Source organism: Microtus ochrogaster, unplaced genomic scaffold (genome assembly GCF_000317375.1).
Source record: "Microtus ochrogaster isolate Prairie Vole_2 unplaced genomic scaffold, MicOch1.0 UNK14, whole genome shotgun sequence".
In the NCBI taxonomy this organism is placed as follows: domain Eukaryota; kingdom Metazoa; phylum Chordata; class Mammalia; order Rodentia; family Cricetidae; genus Microtus; species Microtus ochrogaster.
In genome coordinates this window covers 341,977-359,736 of record NW_004949112.1, presented here as the reverse complement: position 1 = coordinate 359,736, position 17,760 = coordinate 341,977, and the positions used below count along the sequence as shown (strand labels likewise).

Sequence of the window (17,760 nt, the reverse complement as noted above, 5' to 3'; positions counted from 1 at the left end):
TTAAGTCCCAAAGAAATCACACAGGGGTCTACATTAATTATAAACTGATTGGCCTCGTATCTCAGGCTTCTTCTTAACTCATAACTTATATTAGCCCATAATTCTTGTCTGTGTTATCCACGTGGCTTGGTACCTTTTTCAGCGAGGCAGCCACATCTTTCTTGCTGTGTCTGCTTCCTCTGTGTCTGTGTGATGACTGCAGACTGAAACTTCCCTTTTCCCAGAATTCTCTTTGCCTCACCTCTACTTCCTGCCTGGTTGTCACCTCGCCTATACTTCCCGTCTGGCTACTGGCCAATCAGCATTTATTTAAATACAAGTGACAGGGTACAGACCATTGTCCCACAGCACCTTTCCACCGGAAAACCAGGCCTGTCTCATTGCCTGCTATGCCGGGTACCAAACAGATAGGAGCAGTCCTCTGCAGGCGACAGTCCACTGAGGTGGAGACCACTGGGTCTGTGATTCAGCAGGCTTAGTTTCCTCACAATGTCCAACACTCTTCATTTCTTCCTGCCACCATAAATTTCCCATCCCTCAAGACCCTAAGCTAGCTCCCCCATTGCTGACCCCACAGTGAACTCTGAAGCACTAAGCTAGCTCCGCCATTGCAGACTCCCACCCTAAGCTAGATCCCCCATTGCAGACCCAACAGTGAACTCTGAAGCACTAAGCTAGCTCCGCCATTGCAGACTCCCACCCTAAGCTAGCTCCGCCATTGCAGACCCCACAACGAACTCTGAAGCACTATCCTAGCTATAACGTGCCATGGGGCTGGAGCGCCTGCTGGGCAGGCACTGAGTCTCTCAATGTTTCTGGTTCCTGTGCTTGCCCTGTGCTCAAGGCTCAGTGAGAGGGAGACAAGAAGAATGGAGGAGAGAGGGAGGAAGGGGAGGGAAGAGTGGGGAGGCCGGAGAAATGATGAGAGAAGAACACAAAAGAAGGGAGTTGTTGCCTCTGGGATTCTCTGAAGCAAGAGCAGGGGACAAAGTTCTGTGTGGGTCCTGTCCAAGGCGGTGTGGGCTCACAGAAGTCAAGAAACTAGTCTGAACTAAAAGCAGACCGTGGGGCTGGAGCCCTGTGGGTGGCTTCAGGCTTCAGCATCCCCTCCTCCCCCATTTTCCAGGACAACCTTTCCTGAAAGGGCTGGACTGGAGCCAGAGGGTGGGCCTTACCATGGGCCTTGACCTTGTATAGAGCAGCTGTCAGCAGGAAGCTTGAAATGTCTTCTGGCGCCAGATCCTCTGCCCTCACAAGGGCTATGTCACTGTCTACTGCCTTCGTGGCCACAAGAGCGCCGCCAGTCGCCACACTGGACAGCTGGTAGGGACCCTTTCCTAGCGCTGGAGAGAAGAGCCCCTGTCACAAGTCCCAGCACCCAACCCACCTGTCCCACCCATCAGAAGTTCAGAAGAGGCAAGGGGTTAGAAAGGGATTCTTGGTGACCACAGGAACTTTAGTAGGTATGATGGTTCAGGAACCCCAGGCTAGCAGCCCCTGACAAAGATGGACCCTCCCTCTGTGATTAGGCCATTGCATAGGGAACCCATGGCAGTTACCCCATAAGCATGAGCCATTATCATGAGAGACGTTGCTCCATCAGGGACCCCCATCCAGTCCTGAGGGATGACAGCCAGGACCCCAGAGCTCAGTTTGTGTTTATTTATTTCATGCACATGTACCATTTGTGCTTGGGAGGGCATACAGTGGAGGGGACATGGATGTCACAGACAATTGCGACAACTTTAAAAATGATCTTCTTGCCTCTGGTGTGTCCCATAGCTTCTGGGTCACTTTCCTGGCCACTCTCCCAATGGCTCACCTCGTCCCTAGGATAGACTCTCAAGCACACAGCTTTAATTCAGGGCTCTTCCAAACTGGGCCTGTGCTTTGTCCCCCACCCCCAAGGGCTCCCGTCACACTGAGCCTCCTTCCTGCTTTATCGAAAGTGACACATGGCTGTCCTAGCTCACCTCCACCATGCTGTCCCTTCTCTCAGAGACATTCTCCTCCTTTTGTGCCTTGAAGACACCTACTCAGTCCCTGGAGACCAGCTCAAATGTCACCTCCTTAGGGAAGTTCTCCCCGCAGCCTCTCCTGCCACACTCTCCCCCGTGCTCTACCAGCTCTGTGGTGTGGCTCTGCATCGGGGTTCCCATCTGTGTCCTTCAGTAGAAAGCAGACAGCCTAGTGTGCTGGGAAGTGGTCAGCAACCAGCACTCAAGAAGCAGACAAAAGAAGTGTGCCACATGCACTGGTTTCTACGGTGTGAACACGCAGAACAGGGGCCAGTTTCAACAAATGTGGGTGCAGAGCACACACGTGGTGCTGGGATGTTCCCTTGCACCTCTGTAAAGGTCCTCTTTCCCAGCACCCCATGAGGCCTGGACCACAGAAAATGCTGGGAGATAAAGCTAAGCAAGGAATTGGGTGAGTGGGTGAGTGGGTGGGTGGAGACGCTAGAAGCAGCTTGTCCTTTGCCAGTTACTGACACCCAAAATGCTGCAGAGGGGGAGAACTGCTCAGAACTGCTGCTTAAATGTCTTGCCTGATGTCACAGGGACCTTTCTGCCCCAGGGAATGCAGTTCTCCCAAGACATTCCTTCGGGCGATCAGCTGCCCTTGGACCAACCGCTAGGCAGGAGCATCTCTCTGAGCTGCCGTGTTAGGCAGGGCCATCTCTCTCAGCTGCCATGTTGCAGCCTGACCCATCTAACCCTTGTCACGGATCCCAAGTCTTATCTATCATTTTCTTTCCCTAGGCCATGGCTGTGAGGTCTTAAACCTGGGACAAATGGCTAACTGGGATGCCTATTGCTACATCAAAGCTGATGCTGGCTGCCAAGTTCTACCAGCATCCCTCAGTTCCTACCTGTCATAGCAGCAGTTCTCAACCTGTTGTTGTGACCCCCTGGGGGTCACCCTTCACAGGGGTCACGTAAGTCTATCTACATATCAGATGCTTACATTACAATTCATAATAGCAAAATTCCAGTTATGAAGTGGCAACAAAAATGATTTTATGGTTGGGGTCACTACAACATGAGGAACTGTATTTTTCTTTTTCTTTTTTTGAGACAGGGTTTCTTTGTAGCTTTGTAGCCTATCCTAGAACTAGTTCTTATAGACCAGGCTGGCCTCGAACTCACAGAGATCTGCCTGTCTCTGTCTCCCGAGTGCTGGGATTAAAGGTGTGCACCCCCACCACCCAGCTGAGAAACTGTATTAAAGGGTTGCACTGATAGGAATGTTGAAAACCTCTGTGTTACAGGGTCCTCCTGGTTGGCATACCCCATCCCCTACCCTAAACTTCTCCAGCCCAGGGGCTGCCCCCCCCCCCGCCGTGCTGCTCTTTCCTATGTATATCCAGCCATTTTGGGTATGCCGGTGCTTTTTTATCCTTTTACTTTCTGGCCTCTGCCTCCTGAGCTCTTGGCTCCTGGTTCTCCTCTTCTCCCTCCTCCTTCTCCTCACATGACCTGGCTCAGGGTCTTGTTCACTCTGGACTCTCCCAGATGTCTCTGCCTCTAACTGCCTTCTCCCTACGTCTACAATAAGCCTTCTCCACAGTACTTTTTTATTCCATTTAATAGCCCGGCTGGGAAGATGCTTCTCAAACCCAAATCAGCATCGAAATGTGCCCGAAGTCTGTGCCCATACCTACATGGGCCAACTCCTACAAGGTATGGCTGGGAGGAGACCAGGGGCTCGGGTGTCAAACGGGCACTGAAGGCCCAAGCGGATGAAGCTGGATGCTGAGAACTATTCTGGCAGCCTTCTCGCCACAGCCCATTCAGCCTCTGATCAAACAGATCAAATGGCTCTAATAGTGGACACTAATCTCCCCTGGTCCCTAGCAATGACTTGTATTTTCATCTTCATTAATAATCTAGATGCAGGTGCATCTTTGGATTTGAAGATCCCATCTAGGTTTCCAGCAACCTTCCTCAGGGAAAGCAGTCTGCACTTGGTTTTGACAAGTCAGGTTTTTAGAGAACCCTGGTGACACTCGATGGGCTTATTGGGACCAATTAGAAACACTATGGGGTGGGCACACTGATACCAGTGGCCTTCTGCTGCCTGGTGAAGCTGCCCTGAATGATGAAAGGCCTGATGAGGCTCCGTCTTGGGCCTCACACGAAGCTGCAGGGACAGCTGTGGACAAAGTCCTGACCTCCCTGAGCCCTGCACCATCAGACTCCCAACCACAGTCCCAAATCAGCACCACAGCTCAGCTATTCAAGGGCCAGCAGCACCTCAGGAAGTCAGCACTAAGTTAGAGGTGCCCCAGTCAGGCTCCCCTTGGAGGAAATTTGGCTTACCTTTGTTGAAGAAGTCACAGTCATACGCTAAGGAAGAAAGAAGAGAGATTTCCAATGAGCAGGGCACCCAGACCCAGGCTCCCCCCTCATCAAAGATTGGATCTGGCCCTATTTCCAAAACTTCAAGATTAAGGAATAAACTTGGATCCAAATGTCATTTTATTTATTTGTCTTGTTTTGGTTTTCGAGACAGGGTTTCTCTGCATAGCCCTGGCTGTACTGGAACTCGCTCTGTAGACCAGGCTGGCCTTGAACTCAGAGATCCACCTGCCTTTACCTCCTGAGCACTGGAATTAAAGGCATGTGCTATCACTACCTGCAGATCTATAGGTCTTAAGAGGTGGAAATATAGTGGTCCTCCCTCACACCACACACAAAGCTCAAAGCCTGGCTTGGAGTGGCACTCAGTGATGCGATGAATGAATGAATAAATGAACAAATGAATGAATGAATGAATGAATGTTAGATAGAAGAGTATGTTTTGTGTGACCACAAAGGTCAAGAACAGAATATGAAGGTATAGGATTGAAGACGTAGCCCAGTCAGTAGAGAGCTTGCCTAGCATGTACAAGATCCTGGATCCAGTGGTTCTCTAGCATTGCATTATATGGTGTGGTGGTGTGCACCTCTAATCCCAGCACTCAGGAGGGAAGGGCAGAAGTATCAGATCATCCTTGGCTATACAGGGAGTTTGAAATAAGCCTGAACTAGAGATCCTGTCTCAAATACAATAAACAGAACCAAAGTGCAGACAATCTGATTGGATATTTTGCAGAAGAGCCCCAAAGAAGGAATATAACCATGAAACAGAAGTTCCTCAGCCTTGGACAGAATGGGATGAAGGGCCTCCGGGATCCCAGGCTCTCCACAACCTTCTATGCAGTCTCTGGCTCCACTGAAGTTCTTTTGGGCAGTAAGGAGCCCCTAAAGCACGGGCCCATTGCACCCTCTAGTGGATGATCTGCATCTGTTCCCTGGCGTCTCTCTTACCGAGAGACACAAGGGGTGAGCTGTGCTGACCTTGCCAGATCAATCAACCAAGAACAAAACTGTGAGTAACTATCTGGGTGCCCCTGGGGTAAAGGCTGAGGAAGTGTCTGCCTCACACACGGAGGGTATGAAGAGCGTCATCAGCTCCTAGCACACCCTAGACCCACAATAAACACATTTGATTTTGCCCTCTTGCGAGGACATTAAACATCAGGGGATGAAGTCAGGTGTGGTGGCACACACCTTTAATCCCAGCACTTGGGGGGCAGAGACAGACAGGTCTCTGTGAATTCAAGGGAATTCTATACAACAGTGAGGACTACATAGAGATACTCTGTCACAAAAAAACAAAAACAGAGTGAGGAGCTGGCTTGCCATGAGCCTATGGGCACGCACTTGTTTTCCTCATTTGAGGACATGGAGTGTAAAATTATGAGGGGGTTTGGGGAGGTGACTCAGCTGGTAAAGCGCCTGCCTTATTAGCATGAGGATCAAGCTCAGCCCAGTGCTGGAGACGCAGAGGCAAATGGATCTCTGGGGCTTGTTGGCCACCCAGGCCAACAGCTGCGTACGGATGTACAAAACACTTTTGCAGGAACTTTACCCCAGCCTTTATTCCAGGCGCACCCACCTGTCCAACCTCGGACTGGTAGGACTTGCCATTGGTCTTAACACCATTCATTTTAATGTGTTAGCCAAAGGCGTTTCCTTTAAGCTACTTGTTTACTGGGGGGATGCAGGTGACATGGCGTGCCTGCGGAGGTCAGAGAACAACTTGAGGGTATCAAGTTGCGCCATGTGAGTCCTGGGGATGAACTTGGGTCATCAGGCTTGGCAGCAAAGCACCTTTACCTGCGGAGCCCTCTCACTGGCCCAGGATTATTGATTATAAAATATCTTGTGTAATATTTCTCATTTGCCTTTAAAATCCCTCCTTGCCTCATCATCTCATAAACAGCCCAGTCGGGCCCATGCAGTCCCTCTGTGCATTCTGATACTCACTGAAAGCCATATCAATCTCTGGAGAAACGGTTGCTGCTTTATTTAGGCCATTAGCTAATTCTATTTTAATATGACATATCCAAATCAAGACAAAAAGTTCATAACAAACCCAATATCAAAACATTAAAATAAGCAGTAGCAGGGTCCCACAGAGCCACCGTGGATCCTGGACCCAGGGGGAACTGATAATACCGACCTTTGATACTTGTTCATCAGCAACATTTTTGCAGTGAGTTTTAGTTTTCAAAGATCCTACACTGAAATGTTACTATGTTGGATCCCTGAGTTTTCTGGGGTCCCTGTAAGAGTCACAACCCTGGAAAAGTGCTTCATTTGCTTTACCTTAGTCCTGATTATTACATGAGACAACATGCATGTAGCATGTTATGATTGGTCCTCTATAAATATGTGTGTCCCCTTCTTCCTGAAGGGCAGTTACAGAAGCAAGGAGAGGGACCCAGCACCTATGCTGACGGATCTGGGGGTGGGGGAACAGGCAGGGGAAAAGGAAGAAGTCCAGAGAGGGGACGGTGCGCCTCCGTCTTCTCCCTCAGGTCCCCAGCCTGGAGCTCTAGGGGCTGGGGACATGCCAGCACCCCTGTGTCTGTTAACAGTGTTGCACAGCACCAAGCCAGCACTGTAAGCTTGTGTCACTTGTTCCCAGCATCTGTGAGGTGAGGACGTGGCTTTGCTCCTGTGCAGTGGAGAGGGGATGCATCCAGGCCCCAGACGGCGGAACTGGGGTCTGAAACAGATTATGCTCCCTTGTTGAGTCTGGGCACTCATCACTGTCCCCAACACTAGGTCAGGAAAACCTGACTGGGGGATATTGAATTCTAAAGGAAATGAGCTTAGATTTTAAGAAATTACTTTAATCTTCTACGCATTTTATTTTACCTTTTACTTATTTTGTATGTTTTATGCTATACATTTATACTCACATTAGTATGTATGGATAGGATAATGTTCTTGTACACTGTAAAGATTTGCCATTCATATTAGTTTAATAAAATACTGATTAGCCAATAGCCAGGCAGGAAGTATAGTGGGGCAAGCAGACTAGGAAAATTCTGATAAGAGAAAAGGCAGACACAGAGGAAGCAAGATGAGAATGCCTCACTGAGAAAAGGTATCAAGCCACATGGCTAAACATAGATAAGGGTTAGTTTAAGTTGTAAGAGCTAGTTAGTAATGATCCTGAGCTAATAGGCCAAACAACTGAATATAAGCCTCTGTGTGTTTCTTTGGGGCTAAACAGATGCAGGACCAGGCAGGGCAGAAACTTCTGTCAACAAATGGCACCAAAACATTTGACAAGAAGGCTTTTAAAAAAGAGGCAGGCATTTTAGACAGACAAGAACAGAGTCAAGTGCAGCTTCTTGGTAACCATCTTTTCTCCAGTAGGCTCTGTTTACTGGTGGTGAGAAGAGTCACGGCTCCTTTAAGAGAAGCTTCCTGACTCAGCTTTAGCCACAATAACCTCACAGCTCTTTTAAGAGGCTCTGCTACCAAACACTTAAATGGTGTTCATGAGCAGCCAGTGGTATGCTTCTTGGTGGTGGCATGGACCTAGAAACTCCACAGTTGTGACAATAAGTATGGCTCCCACCAGCACTTCTGCCATGAAGCTAGATTCTCAAAAAGCTAAGGAATGGGGTGGAGCCAACCACCAAAGTTGCAGCTTTAATTCTAGACATACTGTTTAGCAGATTAAAGACTCATATGGTGAGAAGATGATACATTCAAACGGGGGGGGGCTCTAAATGGTTTACAGTGTGTTTAAAAGACACCTAGGCTTGGGAGAGAAAAGAAAAATTATAGAGAAAGTCCTTCAAAAAAAGAAATAGAGTAGCTGGGCATGGTGGCACACATCTTTAATTCCAGCACTTGGGAGGCAGAGGCAGGCGGATCTCTGTGAGTTCAAGGACAACCTGGTCTACAGAGTGAAATACAGGACAGTCAAAGATACACAGAAAAACTCTGTCTCAAAAAACCAAAAGTTAAAAATAAAAATAAAAGAAATAGAGTAAAAAAAGCAACATAAAGATGGAAAATACACAGAAAGTCTGGATACTGTATATTCTTGTATTATCTTTGAATTGTTTGACTGCAGAGGAAGGAACACAAGCTGCTAAAAGACATTTGATTATATTTTGAAAAATGCCTTGAGTTCAAAATTGAAGTAAAAAGATACATTACTTTAGAGAAGAGGTTTTGCTTTTGTTTTCACAGGTAATGAGAGGCTCTGGATTCATTCTGGGTTAAGAAAAATAAGGTTTGATCAAGGAAGACCACCCTGAGAAATCTCCAATGGAAGTGGATGTCTCAGATGGTCCAACATCTCAGGGCACCTCTGTTGCAGTTTCTTCTGGGTTCTGCATCCAGAGCAGCCTCAAGACTGCTGGCTGAGATGATCAAGCCTTACAGAATACTCCAGTCAGTATTTGATCATAATCCTAAATTTTCTTTGATAAGAAAATTTGGTAAATTTTCTCTCTAAGATTACCAGCACTACCAAACAGCAAGAAGTAGCTTAAAAAACTATGCCACATTCCCCAAAGAATGGATTATTGATGCTTATCTTTGTTTAGTGTGTTTATTACAAATTGTTATGGACAATAGTCAGGAAAAAAAAGCTAAACAAAGGAGATTAGATTCAGAGATTTTATTTTGAAATGAAAAAGGGGGAGATGCTGTAAGATAATGTCCTAGTACACTACAAATATTTGTCACTCATATTGGTTTAATAGAACACTGATTGGCCAGTAACCAGGCAAGAAGTATAGTCAGAGCAACCAGAGTAGGAGAATTTTGGGAAGAAGAAAAGCAGACATACAGCCACCAGCCAGATTATGGGGAAGCAAGATGAGAATGCCTCACTGAGAAAAGGTACCAAGCCATATGGCTAAACAGATGTAAGAATTATGGGTTAATTTAAGTTATAAGAGCTAGTTAGTAATAAGCCTGAGCTCATAGACCAAACTATTTATAATTAATATAAGCCTCTGTGTGTTTCTTTGGGACTAAACAGCTGCAGGACAGGGTGGGACAGAAACTTCTGTTTACAGTATGTATATAAGTGTGTGCGTGTGTGGGGGTGCACGTGTGCATGTGTGGGCTCGGAATAGTTCTGTCTCAGAGGTCTCAATCAGCAGCATCCATAGGCCCACACTGTTTTGAGTAAACAGGACCTCTCTCCACAGCTCAGCTGGTCAAAGGTTTTTATGTTTACTATCTTGTTTGAGCTTACAGAAAGCCAGTAAGGGCCTGTCTAGTCCCATTTTTCAGGGGATAAGAACTGAGGCTCAGAGGAGTTGGGCAGTTTGTTTGGAGTCACACAGCATGCAAAAGCCAGCCTGGCCTTGGATCCCAGGACTTGGGACTCTTTTAGCAATGAGGTTAAGGACCAGCTCTTCGAAGATGAGCTCCAGCTACCCTATTCTCCTGAGAGACCTTGAGCATGGCTCGCACAACTCTCTCCTCTCTTTGCCACAAGCTCACCAACTGCAACACAGGGATATAGAGTCTGGGACACTCACGGCAGAGGCGGGGGCTCCGCCAATCAATGGCCACCCCGTGCTGGCAGCACTGATGGGCGTAGGCAGACACGCTGGCACAGAAGCACTCACAGTCACCACCCCGGCTGCAGCCACATGTGTCTGTCAGGCAGTTTGAGTAAAACCAAGTGACGTCAACCTAGGGAAGGGCAGGGGATTCTGAATGTCAAGTCTGCATTTCTTCAGTGGCAGCACAGCATGAAGATGCTCACAGGTAGGATGAGCTGTCTGCATGGGATAAGGGCTATGCAGCGGGGCAGGCAGCTAAGAAAGCACAGGCAGATATCCACTCTGAGAAGCTTGTCCTGAGCCCAGAAAGTTGGACTTAGGGTACTGGGGAACTGCTAAAGCCCAGACAGGATGTGCGACCTGCCCAGCCAGGCTGTAGACACAGAGGCTAGGCCGCAATGGTCTCCGAAGACCTAGAGGAGCCCTGTAGAGCAGAGCCCTGACCTGTCATCTCCATGGAGAGCAGGGGAAAGTCAGGGGTGCAGCAGCTCAGTGTGCACTCTGCAACAGAATGTCCTCTCGAGCAGGGAGAGCCAGGCCCCGCTGGACTCGCAGAGAGCACAGAGGCTTGGCTGGTTATCTCTAGGTGTCAGGGACCTGGGGAAGGATCATCTGAGCAGAGCAGAGGCAGGAGAATGGTGGAGGAGAGATGGGTCTCCCTCTTTAAAGGGAGTCTTTGAGAAGGAGGGGTCCTTGGAAGGTAGGAGGGACTTAGAAGGGGCCAAAGAGCACCCACTTAACTCAGGGAGGCACTTACCACGGGGTGGCACGTCTCAAACACCTCACTGAGAAGAATGCCACACTCCTTCCTGGCAAACGGTTCTCGGAGCGGATTCAAGGCACATGTGTCCCTGGGGTCAGGAGTATCTGGGCACTGAAAGATAAAGGGAGAACTGCACCAATGGCACCAAGCAGAGAGATGTCCTATCCCTCCAGTTCCTGTGCGCACAGGGAGTACACTCTCTGAGTGCCCTGAGACTGCCTGGTAGGCATCCACATCCTTGCTCAATCACCTCCCCTGGAGAGTAGGAGCAGGTTCCAACCTGCTTCCAACAAACAGAACACCAAAGGTTCTGGGGACACACCAGGTTGAGAGTTATCAGATGAGGTCCCAGAGCCCACCTCACTGGAGTCTGTCCTTCACTGGCTGTAAAGAAGCACACAGCTATGTTGGGAACTCCGCATGACAAGAAGTGAGGGGTCTCTAAGAGCTGAAGGTGTTCTCTGACCAATAGCTACTGAGAGCTAAAGTTGCCAGGCCTACAGGTCCAGGAGTGGACATGACCCACAGCCACCCACATGCCCTGGATGTCACCTTGTCTGCAGCCTGTGGGACACAGAGAAGAACACCTAGCCTCATGTTCTGATTCCCAACCACCAGGAACTGAGGTAAGACGTGCTTTGTGTAGTGGTGTGGACTGAACACTACCATTGCACAGCAAAGGGTGGTTAACACAGATTTCCCCAGAGCTGGTCCTACTTCTCCAGGCTGATATTTTATGCACTGCCTCCCCAGCATGCCTAGTTATAAGCAATACAGAAATATTGGCTGGTGGGGAGGTGGTCCACAAATACAAAACCAGTCACCCATTTCACCCATCCAGCTTTTCTAAAATGTGGGTGCCATGCCCGTCTGCTCTGCCTGCTCTCTCCGTCTATCCTTCTGCAAAGAACAAAGTCCACTCAGGGCAAACAAGTGACATATGCAACAGTCATGTCACCATTGCTGCACCCAAGGCAGACATAACCAATCAACCACAGTCCTTAGGTATTTCTCAGTGACACTTTGCAGGCAGCCTTTGGGACTGCTATGGGCCCTCCCCTGGCACAGCCCCCTCTCTCCAACAGAAGATTCAGTTCATCCAGAAAAGCCAAGACAAGAAGCCGAGTCTGCTGCTCTCAGTCCTCTGCTGTCCCCGACAGCTCACAGCTTGGCAGCAACCCTCAGGGATGTCCCTATGCTTCTGCTCACGGTCTCCCTCCAAACACAGCCTGTCTGCCAAATTCCACCCTCTGTCTCACCTTCTCCACGAAGCATTTGCTGAGGGTTGTCTCAGTCTACGGGAGTGTCTTCTCTGTGCCCTAACTAGTGCCAGAGGTGGTGATGGTGGGGAGGGTGGACAAGCCTGGCACGGTTCAACAAGCCCACTTTCCTCACTAGGTGACCACCATGTCTGGGATAGCAACTCCAATTCTCCAAACATTACTAAGTCATGTTTGACCAAGGTCAGGGTGGGCTGCCTGCCTTGTGGGACAGGGACAGAATCTTAGGCAGTCAGAGGCAGAGGGCTTTCCGAGGAGGAGCCTCACACCGATGTTTTCTCCCCTGGCTTGGGTCCAGCATGCACATGGTCCATCTAAGAGAGTCAGGGGTACCGGGCAACTGGAAGGCCTTACCTCCACCGCAGCCCAACTGCTGCCAAACTCCTGGGGGTTCGTTAACTCTAGGTTCTCTGGGGTCCTCATCTCATTGACGGTTTTCAGGTCAAAGTTCCCACAAAGGCCCACCAACTGACCCTGAGAGGAGGGAGGGCATCATGTTAGTTGCCAGGGTAACGAGGCTGAACTGCAGCACCAAGATTGTTGATCCAGAAGCAACTGTGGGGAAGATGGCTTAAAGAGAGACGGGACAAGGTCAGAGAAAGATGACAGATGAGGACATCAGTGGACAGGACAGTGCTGTGATCCTCTCAGCCCTCAGAGAGGGATGTCTCCCCAGCCCTGGACAATGGCGGAGGTGATGGTGCTCAGGTCTCATGACTACCTGCCACTGAGGGCCAGCCTGGACATGAACAGTGGTTCTCTGATCCCAGAGGAGGGTCACGTGCTCCCGTGGGAAATGCACCAGTGTGAAGAAGCCTGCTCTCCAGATGTGGACAGCCTGCTTCTCATCCAGGAAGCTCTCAGGACTCTAGAGAGACAGAACAAGTCAGTCCTGAACCTGAGTGTCCCGCAACACCAACTCAACCAGATGGAGTCACGAATCATTGCCAACCCCAGCACCTCACCGACACGCCTCCCTCCTTTCATGGCGATCCTGCCCTCTGCTTCCCTTTATAAAGAATCCAGCCAGAGCTTCTGCCTCAGTGGCACAATGGATCCCAACCCTCTCCTGACTCCTCACCACCAATCTGTGCACCGTCTGTACCACCTTCCCCAGGACAGGTCCTTACAGGATCCCCAGAGTCATCGTCAAAGATGACGAGTGAGCTGCCCACACTGATGGAAATGGACTTCCTGCAGATGACGCCAGAGCTGTAGCAGTTCACATCTTCCACCACCACAGAGAAGCCGAGCTCTGATGTACTCTGAGGGGAGGAAAAGCCAGGGGAGGGACACATCTGATAAAGAGCACAGAGGAGAAGGGGTGTGGACTCTGAGGGGCTTTCCCTACCATTTCTTTAGTGGGCGTTGGAGTGAAGGTAGCATGTTTGTGTGTGAGGTGGTGGCAACACAGGCAGCTATGCACAGGCAATGTGGGGACTGGGTGACAACCCTGGGTGTCATTGTTGGATTCTGTCCACCTTTACAGTAAAACAAGAATTCTCACTGGCCTGGAATTCACCAAGGAGGCTAGGCTGGGCCAGGGACCCCGGGAGTATGCCTGTCTCTGCCTCCTCAGCACTTGAACTACAAGTGCAGCCCAGCTCTTATGTGTGGCCTCTACTTGCAAAACGAGAACTCTACTGGCTGAAGATTCTCCCCATCCCGAATCTACTTCTCATCCCCTGTTTGGCTTTGGGCAGCTTCCTTCAGTTCTCTGGCGCTCAGAATCATTTACAGCGTCCTAGAGCCGTGATTAGCAGATGTGACCATGCCCAAAGGGTCTGATGGATGAATGAGTGAGTGAATGGATGTGACCAGGATGGAGAGGGACTCCGGCTTACAGATAGCGTGAGCATTACGTGCGGGAAGCTTGCCCGTATTGAACAGTGCTTTAAACACACGTCACTTTGTAGGCAGCAATTCCACTCCTAGGACCTAAGAGATACAGTCACACACGTGCTTGCTGCGGCATTGAAGCACTGCAACCAGCTAAAGCTCACCTATCCCTGTGTGGCACAGTACTCTCTGTGTAGAATGTTCCGGCCAGCTAGCATACACTGACAGTGTGTGATAATACCCGACACATGCTATAAAATGAAAAAAAAAAAAAAACCTGCGGAGTCTTATTTATTCTCATTCACGTAAACTAAACAGAGTGTGCGTGTGCATGTGCGTGTGCGTGTGTGTGTGCGTGCGTGCGTGTGCGTGTGGTGCAACTCTATTGGTTTTGAGATATGGTCACTCCCTACGGCTCCCGTCTGTATTCCCTCTGCTCAAGAGGTCGAGGTGGAGACACTCAAACCTGAGGGTCTGAATTCATCTTGGACAACATGGCGAGACCTTCATCTCAAAACAAATAGACCACAAATAAGAGCCTGAAACGAAATGGCACAAGTGCCGGAGTTCCTGAAACAACACGAAAGACTCCAGCGCAGTGCTTGTCCAGAGACAAGACCCGTGAAAGGTCCCGTGTCCCCCAGCACATGCAAGCCCTGACCACAGCAATCAATACTAAATACACAGTGCTTGTTTGCCCTGTCATTGTGGTCATTGCCGATACTCAGACGATGAGGTGATGGGCTAAGAAAATCAATGTTCCCGGGGATACTGGCCCTGCCCCACATCCCGCTGGTACCCGTCTTCCTCTAGGGAACGCTTGCCTTCACTGAGCCGCCCACATACCCATTACACTTCCTCTGTATGGACGAAGACTTTTAACGCATGACTCCTGCCGGCTACCACTTCTCTAATCCTATTTGCTGGTTCTGGGCCGCCTAGCTGTGATACCTTGAGCAAGTTCCCTAGCTTCCCCAGGCCCATGGTATCACACCTGTCACGCAGGGACAACTAACACAATCCGTCCACTGCTGTAAAAATTAAGCGAGAGAATCCATAGACCACCAGGCACCATTGCTACTGAAACTTGAAAGGCATGAGCTCTTTCTACCACAGGAACAAAAACAAACAAAAAAACCCCACTGGGACTAGTGGGCAAGGCTGCGATGCAGAGTGGAGTGGTTTCCTGCACCCTGACCTGTGTGTGGAAGTAGTTTCTGGAAGCTGCACTTCAGGGTTTAGCTCGCCCCATCCAATTATGCAGCATCCTGGTGTTCAGATCATGCACACACCTGACAGGTCTTGCTCCCTGGCTATTCTGGGTGCCTGTGGAGGCAGCTGGGTAAGCACGTCCAGGAACTCACCTTGATCAGGTGTACTTTGCATGCTCCTACGAAGTCAAACGGAAGACCGTCAAATGTACGGTAGTGTCGGTCCCCATACACCGTGCAGGTGGAGGCACAGGGGTGCAGGGTGCACTGGAATGAACCCCTCTGGCACACACTGAAACACACACAGAGATGGCTCATAGAGCACACTTTATCCCATGCTGGAATGCCCCTGAAGCGCTCCTGAAGAAGGAACTCAGCAAACATAGCAGCCCCCATTTAACAGGCTGATGATGGACGCATCTCAGGCATTCTCCCGAGAGTCTGAGAAACATAGGTGAACAGAGAAGAAGGGAAACTGGCTTAGTGAAACTTGTTTCCCAGAGAGGAAGGATGGACCCTGTCTGTTTTAGCAGGTGGGCAGTGCAGGGGGTGGGGCACGGTGGGAGGGAAACAGGGTGTGTTTAGAAATGTGTCACATTTTAATCAAGGTTATCAGACACATGGGAGCAGAGACTTCAGGGAGCCCAGAACATTTGGAAGAAGAGCATTGTGGGAAGAGGGTGCGGTCTATGATGATCTTGAAGAACATTCAGGTGGTAACAGTGGAGGCAGACAGCCCAAGGATAAGAGGGTAGAGATGTTCACAGGGCAGTGGAGAGTTGAGTGGTGCAGGTCCAAGAACGCCAGTGAGGGTGTGACTTTTTCCTAGGAATGACAAGAAGACCAAGATGGGGATGGTTCCACCCGGGAGACGATGGCAGTGGGTTAGAGACAAGAGGGACAGGTGCTCGGTGCAGAGCCACAGTGGTCGGGAGATGAGGAGGCGATCAGATTTAAAGTGTATTTTAAATGCAGAATCAAAAGATCTGAAGACTTCACTCCCCGACAAGTTTAAGCCAATGGGATTCAATATCAGCTCTGGCCAACAGTCATGAACTCCAACACTTGGGCATAGCTGCATGGGGCTCTGGGCCCTGACAGTTTACTCTGGGACTTTCTGAGTCAGACAGCCCGGGTCCTGGTGATCACACACACACACACACACACACACACACACACACACACACACACACATCCTGGTGCATATGAAAACAATCTGGCTGCTCAGCCTTGACTGTAGCCATGCTACTGACACCAGAGGGCATGTAATACTCATCCTTGGGGCTGAAAATGCAGCATTTCCACCACACATAAGACAGAAGCTAGGAGCCAGCTGCCACTGGCTGGATGACTCTCTGGGAGTCTCTGCTAGGCTCCTGCCCAGTCTGTCTCCACTGAAACCAATCCAATCCTGGTGCACACTTTTGTAAATGTGTGCTAACATTACCTGAATAAACAGTGTGAAAATACACCCACATACATATTCATTCTGAATATGAGCATTTCTGCATTCATAGACAAACACAAATCACATGTTCACACACTTATCCATTCAAGTAAATGCAAATATATATATATTTAATGCAAGTCACTTACTTGGTACATAAATGTGCTAAACAGATGCATATGCATGTAAATATATATAAACACAATATACATTTGTAAATTCCTAACTGGTATATTAATGAATTCATTTAGATCTATGGCACTTGCCTTTTTATGTATGTCCATATATGTTCACTCACACGCCTTTGTTCATACCCATTCATACATATGTTCATCTAAATATGCAAACATATTCTCATGTTTGCAAACATACAAGTATGTATATTCACAGACCTGTCTGATCATTCATCAAATAGTCACAAATATTCTCAGTATTATTTTACATACATATACTTGTGTGTACAATAGTCACCATGAATATGAACAATATGAAGGGAAAATCATACCCTTTCCAGCAAAGGAAAAAAAAATGAAGCCAGTTCTGGGGACTTACCAAGTGTGGCAGGCAGATACTACCTGGTCCCCAGGGAAATACTCCTTCCCCTTCCAGGTACATGGACACTCCTCTGGGGGGAAGCATGCATCCCCGTGTCTGAGCAGGCTGGAGGGACACAGCAAGCAAGTGATCAGAAGAGCACTCCTAGATCTGCTATGATCTAGGAAGGCCCAGCCCACTGTGGGCAGCACCATCCCTAGGCAGGTAGGTCTGGGCATATAAGAATGCTAGCTCTGGGGCTGGAGAGATGGCTCAGCGGTTAAGAGCACTGGCTGCTCTTCCAAAAAAGGTCCTGAGTTCAATTCCCAGCAACCATATGGTGGCTCACAACCATCTGTAATGAGATTTGGCGCCCTCTTCTGGCGTGCAGGCATACATGGAGGCAGAATGTTGTATACATAATAAATAAATCTTTAAAAAAAAAAAAAGAATGCTAGCTCTGCATGAGCCAGAGAGCAAGCCAGTAAGCTGCACTCCTCCATGACTTCTGCTCCAGTCCCCGCTGAGTTCTTGTCCTGACTTCTCTCAGTGATGAACTATGACCTGGGTCTCAGGGATGACTGTGACCTGGGTCTCTCACTGATGACTATGACCAGGGTCTCTCAGTGATGACAGTGACCTGGGTCTCTCAGTGATGACTGTGACCTGGGTCTCTCAGTGATGGCTGTGACCTGGGTCTCTCAGTGATGGCTGTGACCTGGGTCTCTCAGTGATGACAGTGACCTGGGTCTCAGTGATGGCTGTGACCTGGGTCTCAGTGATGACTGTGACCTGTGTCTCCAGTG

The 17,760-nt window shown here is 49.1% G+C and overlaps 1 protein-coding gene across 1 annotated transcript in view; it reads right to left on the bottom strand.

The window, feature by feature from the left end:
- Otog (otogelin) overlaps positions 1 to 17,760 on the bottom strand; it is a 70,017-nt gene that overhangs the window by 24,799 nt on the left and 27,458 nt on the right. Inside the window, exons 24-32 of the mRNA XM_005366751.2 lie at positions 16,973 to 17,080; positions 15,127 to 15,265; positions 13,054 to 13,188; positions 12,645 to 12,791; positions 12,278 to 12,397; positions 10,638 to 10,754; positions 9,854 to 10,010; positions 4,323 to 4,349; positions 1,176 to 1,343 (exon numbers count right to left, since the gene is read on the bottom strand). Coding sequence (XP_005366808.1) covers positions 1,176 to 1,343; positions 4,323 to 4,349; positions 9,854 to 10,010; positions 10,638 to 10,754; positions 12,278 to 12,397; positions 12,645 to 12,791; positions 13,054 to 13,188; positions 15,127 to 15,265; positions 16,973 to 17,080 — 1,118 coding nt within the window. The remainder of the gene's footprint in view (positions 1 to 1,175; positions 1,344 to 4,322; positions 4,350 to 9,853; positions 10,011 to 10,637; positions 10,755 to 12,277; positions 12,398 to 12,644; positions 12,792 to 13,053; positions 13,189 to 15,126; positions 15,266 to 16,972; positions 17,081 to 17,760) is intronic.